An 8,629-nucleotide genomic window follows, 5' to 3' on the forward strand; every position below is an offset into this window, starting at 1 on the left:
CTCAAGCACAAGCTCAGGCAGTTATAGACCAACAGCACCAACACACACACCAACAACAAAGAGAGTGAGGAACCACTTTACTTTATTGCTCATGTATCTTGTGTCATTAAGGGGAAATCAAGGATATGTGAGCTTTTGAGCGGTGCTTTAATACACTCTATTTTGAGCGTTCCAAAGAGAGAGAGAGAGAGAGAAAAGTAAGTTGAAAAATAATTTAATTTTTTTAAATAAAGTTCTTTTTTGCTTTGGAAATTTTAGAATAAGCGACACATTGGAATGTCTTAAGTTTGGTGATAGGATTTGTATATTGTAAAATAAGAGATATTATACATATAGATTGTTTGGAATGGAGGTCGAGGAATATGGTAGCAAGCACAAACAAAAAATGTGGTAGGTGCGTGCACATGCGCGCGCGCGTACACACATAGAGCATAATGCAAGGAGCAGATACACTTGGGTAGACATAAGCTTAGTCAACTGACAAGTACATGTTGTCGCAATCTACAGAGAGGCTTCGCCTATGGGTGCGCATGTGAACTCTCACACATTATCCTACATAGGCACAATCCACTAGCTTATGTCACTTTGATAAGTGGAATAACTATAGACCAGTAACACCAACACATACCAACAACAAAAAGAGAGGGATTACTTTACTTTATTGTTCACGTGCCTTGCATCATCAAGGGAAAATCAGGGAGCTGTGAGCTTTTGAGTGGTGCTTTAACACACTCTATTTTGAGCATTCCAAAGAGGAGAGGAAAAAGCAAGTAGAAAAATAATAAAAGTTTTTAAAATAAAGTTTCTTTTTGCTCTAGGATTTTCAAACTATGTAACACATTGGACTATGTGAGGTTCAATGATAGGCTTTGTATATTGTAAAATAAAAGATAGTATACATATAGATATAGATATAGATATCTTACTACTATATTATTTTCACTGTAGGTTCGGAAAGCCTTGAACCTTTAGAGGGCTTCCTGAACCTACCTCGTTTTCCAACTATTCAATCAAAACCCCTTTCCTTCCCCTCTTTCTCACATGTAATCTCTCATTTTCTCTTCCCCCTCCCTTTTTTCATTAAAGCTCCCCCTCCCCCCCTCCCCACCCCTCCCATTTTTAAAAATTAAAACCCTCTCCCCTCTCTCTCCCTTATAATCTCTCTCTTTCTTTTCCTCCTCCTCTTTTTAATTAAATTCCTCCCCCCTCTCTCTCATTTGTAGGGCCTAAGTTCTCTCTTTCTCTCTCTCTCTCTCTCTCTCAGATTAAACTTTTAATTTTAACTTTTTAATTAAACATTTTAAAAGTTTTTTTACTTTAAAAATTTTCAAACATAGTTTTTCACACACTTTGAGAGAAAGATAAAAGAAGAGAGAGACAGAAGAAGAAGAATAAGAATAAAAAGAAGAAGATGGAGAGAGGAGGGGGGGAAAGAGGAAGGAGAATAGTCTTTTTTTTAATTAAACATTTTTCTTCTCCCTCTCTCTCTCTTATTTGTAGGGCCTAAGTTTTCTCTCTCTTTCTCTCTCTCTCTTAGATTAAAAATTTTAATTAGATTTTTATTTTTTTTTAATTTAAAGTTTTTGAACATAGTTTTTCACACACTTTGAGAGAGAGATAGAATAAGAGAGAGAGAAGAAGAAGAAGAAAAAGATGGAGAGAAGAAGGGGGAAAAGAGGAAAGAGAATAATCTTTTTTTAATTAAACATTTTTTCTCCTCCTCCCCTCCTCTCTCTCATGTGTAGTAGGGCCTAAGTTTTTTTTCTCTCTCTCTCAGATTAAACTTTTTAATTAAAATTTTTTAATTAAATATTTTTAAAAGCTATTGTAATTCAAAGTTTTTTGGACAATTTTTCACACACTTTGAGAGGGAGATAGAAGAAGAAGAAGAAGAAGGAGAAGGATTAAAAGAAAAAGAAGAAGAAAGAGAAAAAGATGAAGAGAGGGGGAACAGAGAGAAAGAGAATTACAGAGAGAGGAAATATACAATTTAAGAGAGAGAGGAAAATAAAAAAAGAAAAGAGACGAGAGATGAGAGAGAGAGATAGATAGAGAGAAAAAGAAGAGAGAGAATTTGAACATAGAGAGAAAATTATAGAGAGAGGAAAGATAAATTTTAAAAGAAAGAGGAAAGAAAAAAATTAGAGAGAAGAAGAAAAAAGATGGAAAAAAGAGGAGAGAGAAGGAAGAGAGAGAGAGAGAGAAAAGAAGAAGAAGAAGAAGAAGAAGAAAGAGGAAAAGAGAAAGAGAGATGGGGAAAAAGAGAAAAGTCTTTTTTAAATTTAAATATTTTTTGAGAGAGAGAGAGAGAGGAAGGGAGAGAGAAGGAGAGAGGGGAGAAGAGAGAGAGAGAGAGAAAATATAAAATTTAAAAGAGAGAGAGGGAGAGAAGAAAAATAGAAAAATTAGGAGAAAGGGGAGGACAAGAAAAGGGGAGAGAGAGAGAGAGATGAGAAAAGGAGAGAGAATTATATATATGGAAAATATAAAATTTACATACTTTAAGAGAGATTGAGAGGGGAGAAGAAAGAGGAAAAAAAAGAAAAAGAAGAGAGAGAGGGGATATGTAGAGAGAATTATAAAGAGAGGAAATATAAAATTTAAAAAAAGAGAAAATAAAAAATAGAAAAGAAAAAGAGAAGGAAAAGAGAGGAGAGAGAAAGAAAAAAAGTGTAGAGAAAGAAGAAGAGCGCAGAGAGAAGAGGAGAGAGAAGAAAAAAACAAATGAAAAAAGAGGAGAGAGAGAGAATGAAAAAAGAGGAGAGAGGGACGAGAATAAAAGGAGAAAGAGAGAGAGAATTAAATATAGGGAATTTGAAAGGAGAGAGAAAGAATAAATAAAAAATTAAAAACAAAAAAATGAAAAATAGATTGCTGAACAAAGTTCACACAAAGACAGTGGGAATTTTGGGACGATTGAAACTTAATCGTGAGGTGGTGCCTGCGCCATTGGGTAAGGCCTTTCCGAAGGGTGCCTGAAAGCCCAAAAGAGTGGGTAAGAGAGAGACGAAACATCGTTCGTCGAAAAGGGCTCTTCATTTGCTTCTTCTACCCCTCTGGTGCTGGTGCTGCTGTTGCATCTCCTCTCGCTTTGCGATCGACCTGGGTTGCAGACTCGCACATGTATTGTTACATACGTGCATATACTTGTACATAAATACAGGCGGCATGGCATCGACAGGGGCCGGTCAGCCCCAATTCCGGTACACGCAGCCCCCTTCCAAAGTCCTGCACCTCCGGAACCTGCCATGGGAGTGCGGTGAAGAAGAGCTCGTAGAGCTCTGCAAACCCTTCGGTCGGATAGTCAACACCAAGTGCTGTGTTGGCGCGAACCGTAACCAAGCATTTGTGGAATTCGTAAGCTGCCTGACTCAATCCTAAGCTTCTTATGTCTGTCTAGTACTTTTGGTCACATTTATTTAGGTTTTTGGGGTTATACCATGGCCTTTGAGTGCTGCATTCATAGTGCCTGTCTCTGCATCCTCTTAACCCTGTAGTAGCGTGTACAACATTGCCTTGAATGCTTCATGAGTGTGCTTGTATCTGCATCATAATCTCTTTAATGGCATTCGCTCAGCTTGTGGCAGTGCTTGAGAGCAACCCTATCTGCTGTGTTTACTGCAGCAGAATCTGTGAACCAGGATTTGTTGTGGTGGGTTCGTATGCAATACATAAGTTTGCGCCCTTTCTTTTATCAAATGCATCCAAACTTCTCAAGTATATTAGATATAAGATCCTACATTATTGAGGCTTGTATGTGCCAAAATTTAGTTGTTCCTAAGGTAGGTGCCAAATATTCTAAGGAAGGTGGCCAGACAATTTTCAGTAGTGAGAGCCTTTCAAGTTTCTGAATATGCTACTCTAGCAAAGCTCTGGATGTCCATCATCCATTTGCTCTGTGGCCATTGGGATCAGCTACAAGATGTCTCTCAGCACCGACTAGAGCTTTGGTATCAGTTCATTATCACCTAGGGTGTCCATGGTTTGTTTTTCACTGTGCAAGTAGGTGGCCCTAGGTGGTGATACATTCCTTGTCAATGGCTTCTATCCCCATATCCCCCCAGGCTGCCTTGAGAGACTTGTATACATGAGCGATTTCCAATTTTCAGACAGCTCCAGCTAGACTGTTGAGCACATGTACTTCTTTGTGAACTTCTTCTAAGTAATATAACTAGCCCCATAAAAAAAAGGTACCCTTTTGAATCATGGCCTCAAATGCAAGATATGGATTAAGGTTCTTAATACAGATTTAAATCTATCTTTTTCAAACTGATGCTCCTTTGAAAGGATGATGTTGGATTGGAACGTGCTTTTCTTTTCAAATAATGTTTATGTGAAAGATAATTGAGAAAGAGGGGAGAGAGGCAGTTGGCTTATGGGGAGAGAGCTTCCACAACCAAATTGGTTGGCAGTTGCCAGTGGGTGATTGAAGGATTTTCCTTCTTCTCATTCATTTTAAAACCAAATCCAACCTTATTTTTGTGATTTGAACTGTCTGGGATACTTGAAGTACACGTTTTTAAGAGTTAAAACTTGTACAATGTAATCTGTAGGTTCTCACCTCCTTAACAGTACCTCCTATGTCTAATGTTAGGTGAAAAAAGTCGCACTATTGCTTTGCTCTAGATCAAATCAAATTCAGGATATTCAAAGATAGTCAAGTACTGCTGTATGATTATGTCTTCATTGATAATATTGATTTTTTGCTACTGTTTTGCAGGCAGAGCTCAACCAGGCTATCTCTATGGTCTCATATTATACTTCTTCCTCAGAGCCAGCTCAGGTACGAGGAAAGTCCGTGTACCTTCAATATTCAAACAGGCAAGAAATAGTAAACAACAAAAGCACTGGAGATATTGCCAGCAATGTCCTCTTGGTCACCATCGAGGGTGTTGAGGCCGGTGATCTCAGCATTGATGTCTTACACTTGGTGAGTTGGTCCTGTTCTGTTTTTGAGTTGAGGTAGAGGATTTAAGATGTTAGGCCGCTGGTTGTGCCTCTCAAATTGGTAATCTTTCTTATTGCCTATCCATGTCTTCAGTTGTATTTACTATTTGGACAACTATAGAGAAGATTGGCAAGGGACTTCAAAGTTTTGATGTAGTTTGTCTTGTGAATTTCAGTTACATGCAAGGGCTGTACTTCATGCCTGGGTTGTGTTTGACATAATGCTACATGGATTAGCAGGTCCATGTTAACGGCGAAGGCAGACTGCTCTATGGGAGAAAGCGCATGTGTGTTTGTTTCGTTCCCTTTTGCTTAACCTTGCCTCTCAACCCTTTACACTCTTGAGAGCTGAAACTTATGGTTTCATGTCAAAACGAACTCTCTGTTCCCTTTGAGACCGTAGTGTGTGCGCTTGTAATTTTGGCTCAACTACCAATGCTTATAAGTCTCTGTTAGTTTAAGCTTGAAGTTATTGCATAGCTGGATATAGGTTAGTATACTGTGTTTTTAACTTTTGCTTTTTAAGCTTGTTGCATGCTGGCCAATGACCTCTAAACGATTAGAAATTTTCATTAATGTCCCAGCTTGGAGTTGGACGAATTAGTCGCATGCTTGCTGATGTCTAGATGTTTGCTGGTGACTGAAGTTCATATCAGTTGGGCCTGTGCTTGTCTGCCCTTTATGCATTTCTTCTTAAATGATATCTGGAGTTTGGCAATGATCCTGACTTAAGATGTTGGGATTCAGGTCTTTTCTGCTTTTGGCCGTGTTCACAAAATAGCAACATTTGAGAAGACTGCAGGCTTTCAGGTGGCGTGCCTGCATACCTTACTGTTCTAGACCATTTCTTTAACAGTGCTTCAATACTGTAATAATAATGATAATGAAGCTATTCTGTATATTAGGCTCTTGTCCAATTTACTGATGCTGATACAGCGTCAGCAGCAAAATCTGCCTTGGATGGAAGAAGTATTCCAAGGTAAGCTGCAGTTATATGACATTATTAGGGCTTTCTAATTGCAATTTAGCACTTAGTCTTCAGATGCAAGGACATGATCTTCTTCTTGGAACTTCCCAGGTACCTGCTTGCGGAACATGTTGGTCCATGCCACTTGCGCATTTCTTTTTCTGCACACACAGATCTTAATGTGAAATTCCAAAGTCATCGGAGCAGGTACATTCTAGGAAAACAAGATTACTGCAGCTTGCTTTTGGCTTTTGAGTGTAAGGGTTTCCTATGACTTAATTTTTCAAGGTGAATCTTTCTTAGCAGTTCTCTCATGCTTTTCTTCTCTACACCAATCTAATATTTGTTGTGCCAGCTATTTAACTGACAAATTGTAAATGCAGAGATTACACAAATCCATACCTACCTCTGGCACCCTCTGCAATTGATGGTGGCCAGGTTAATTTGAGAAGCTCAGCATTATTTTATTCGTAACAATTCTTTGCCCTCTGCTTACCAGCAGGTCTCATTTTCAGGAGCAGCAAGTTGCAGCTTTTCCTTCTGACCCTTCTTTAATCCATGCCAGGTTATTGTTGGTCCAGATGGAAAGAAACAAGAGCCTGAAAGCAATGTGCTGCTTGCATCTATAGAAAATATGCAATATGCTGTTACTGTTGATGTGCTGCACACGGTGCGTTAAAATCTTTCATCTATATATACTCATCGTGTGTTAAGGGCTGATGCTTGAGCAGCTGCATTTTGGAGAAATTGGATTTGGTGGAGAGAGATGGAATCTTACTTTTTTGTATCAAAGCAGATATTTGGAGCTTTTGGCACAGTTCAGAAAATAGCTATGTTTGAGAAGAATGCTGGACTTCAAGCCCTGGTTCAGTACACTGGTGAGAGATCCATCTTGCTTGATGTGCAGCCACATCAGTCTGTAATATGTATTAACACCTGTGTTGTGCAGATGTTAGTACAGCAGTAGCAGCTAAAGAAGCGTTAGAAGGTCATTGCATCTATGAAGGTGGTTACTGTAAGCTACACCTCTCATATTCTCGCCATACGGATCTCAATGTTAAGGTAATTGTAATATAAGTGCGATCTAGTTGTTGCTAATGCAGTGCTTCCTTTAGTTATTCTAAATGTACAATTAGTTTTGTCTCCTTCGTCAAAAGTACAATTTGGCTTCCTTTGTCAACTCTAAATGTCCACATGTTTTGGATCAGGCTAACAATGATCGCAGCAGGGACTTTACCAATCCTAATCCAAGTCTTTTACAAATCCAGCCTGCATTACATGGCCAGATGCCTTCTGTTGTTCCTGCTCCTGTGAATTACTTGGGAAGTCAATCTGGTGCTGCAGGCCCATCTTATACTTCACCACAAGGGATGGGAAACACCGCTGGTCCTCTTGCTAGTGATGTGTATGGCATGTCACCTGCAGGTTCTACTGCATATCAGAGTGATCCTTCTGGGCAGTTTCATCCCCTTGCTCCTAATTCACACATTCAGCCACTTGGCCAGCACCAGTTTTCTTACATGCCACCTAGACCACCACAGCACAATGGGTCTTTAACTTATCCTATGTAATTGTTATCTTTTTTTACTGTAAATGAGACTTTCAGCAGTGTTTAGGTGATTGGTTCTGGTGATGCAAGTGTTCCCCAGGAACGTATGCTTTTCAAGCATTCGAAAGATGAAATTCAAAATTCTTTCTTAGGTGTCACATACTGTAACCTTGATTTATGAGAGTATTGTATAACAAAGCTTTGATTGTGCAGATGCAGGTGAGTGCATGTGTCTTGTCATTGCCTGCGTGTCATTTTCAGGTTGGACTAATCAAAATGATAATTTTATAACTCAAATTTGAAGCTCGGATGAATCAAGACCATTATGTCAAAGATCAAAGCCACTTAAGTTGGGAATTATTTGATCGTCTACAAAAGTGAGCTGCAAAAGTATTAACTTGGCAATAGTAGAGCTTAACACTGCTAGAGTATTTGTAGCATCTACTATGATGACATGCTATATGTAAACAACTTTGTTCACCTTGAGCATAATGTGTATTTTATCAACATAAGGGTAGAGTTTCAAAGCTAATCGAACCAAGTAGATATGTAAACTTAAACAGTAGGAAGTATGTCTAGATACTCCAAAAAGTTCACATAATTTGGTTGTAAATAATGATATGTAGATCCATTGAGGCAATAGATATATCCTATGATAGATGTGAATGCATCTGCACATGCAAATGGTGGGTATTGGTTTTGTGTCAAGTGTGTCAAAGAAAATGATTGTTGTATCCAATGTAATGAATGCTTGGAAGTGTTATGGGCTTTTATTTATGTGTGTGCAAACATGTGTACGGGTGCTTTCTATATGTATTTGGTGATATATTTGGGATATATGTGTGTGAGTGTGAGTGAAATTATGTTGGCAAAACTCGAAGCATGACCTAGTGAAATTGCCAAGATGAAAGGGGCTAGGAAAGAGGACAAATGGACAGTTCATCAAGGACAAATGGACACTTTATCAAGGCAGTAACCAACATAAAAAGTACAAGCCTAAGCTCTTGTTGTGTAGCTCTTTTAGCTTTAGTAGTTAAATCTTTAAGAGTCAACAATATCCCAAAGTGAATTGTAGCTAAAAATCTTGATGATTATCATTTTGTTCTATGCACTTGTGTGTTTAGATGATCGTAATACTTCTCTCTTTATAGAACACACACACACAC

General features: G+C 38.5%; 1 protein-coding gene across 4 annotated transcripts; it reads left to right on the forward strand.

Moving 5' to 3' along the window:
• Positions 1-2,965: 2,965 nt before the first annotated feature.
• On the forward strand, positions 2,966-7,686 carry LOC148029520 (polypyrimidine tract-binding protein homolog 1-like). 4 transcript variants are annotated; one of them, XM_087688372.1, is made up of 10 exons: positions 2,966-3,357; positions 4,721-4,930; positions 5,695-5,757; positions 5,853-5,926; positions 6,026-6,121; positions 6,298-6,352; positions 6,480-6,584; positions 6,711-6,792; positions 6,864-6,976; positions 7,123-7,685. In XM_087688372.1, exons 1-10 carry the CDS (start codon positions 3,169-3,171, stop codon positions 7,483-7,485), a joined length of 1,350 nt encoding a protein of 449 aa, XP_087544498.1. In that variant the 5' UTR covers positions 2,966-3,168; the 3' UTR covers positions 7,486-7,685. The 4 variants fall into 4 exon arrangements, with proteins under 4 accessions (XP_087544498.1, XP_087544500.1, XP_087544499.1 ...); XM_087688374.1 differs by having other exon boundaries at positions 3,221-3,357; positions 4,725-4,930; positions 7,123-7,686; XM_087688373.1 differs by lacking the exon at positions 2,966-3,357 and adding an exon at positions 3,407-4,190 and having other exon boundaries at positions 7,123-7,686.
• Positions 7,687-8,629: the final 943 nt, after the last annotated feature.

This window comes from Lygodium microphyllum, chromosome 11 (assembly GCF_053477565.2).
Source record: "Lygodium microphyllum isolate KBCC chromosome 11, Lygodium_microphyllum_v1.1.10, whole genome shotgun sequence".
Classification (NCBI taxonomy): Eukaryota; Viridiplantae; Streptophyta; class Polypodiopsida; order Schizaeales; family Lygodiaceae; genus Lygodium; species Lygodium microphyllum.

Bases quoted from the DNA above. Each gene is read 5' to 3' on its own strand.
- LOC148029520 (XM_087688372.1), top strand. From the start codon at position 3,169: ATGGCATCGACAGGGGCCGGTCAGCCCCAATTCCGGTACACGCAGCCC. The intron at 6,353-6,479 runs GTTAATTTGAGA...AATCCATGCCAG, and splicing joins CTGCAATTGATGGTGGCCAG to GTTATTGTTGGTCCAGATGG. The intron at 6,585-6,710 runs GTGCGTTAAAAT...GTATCAAAGCAG, and splicing joins CTGTTGATGTGCTGCACACG to ATATTTGGAGCTTTTGGCAC.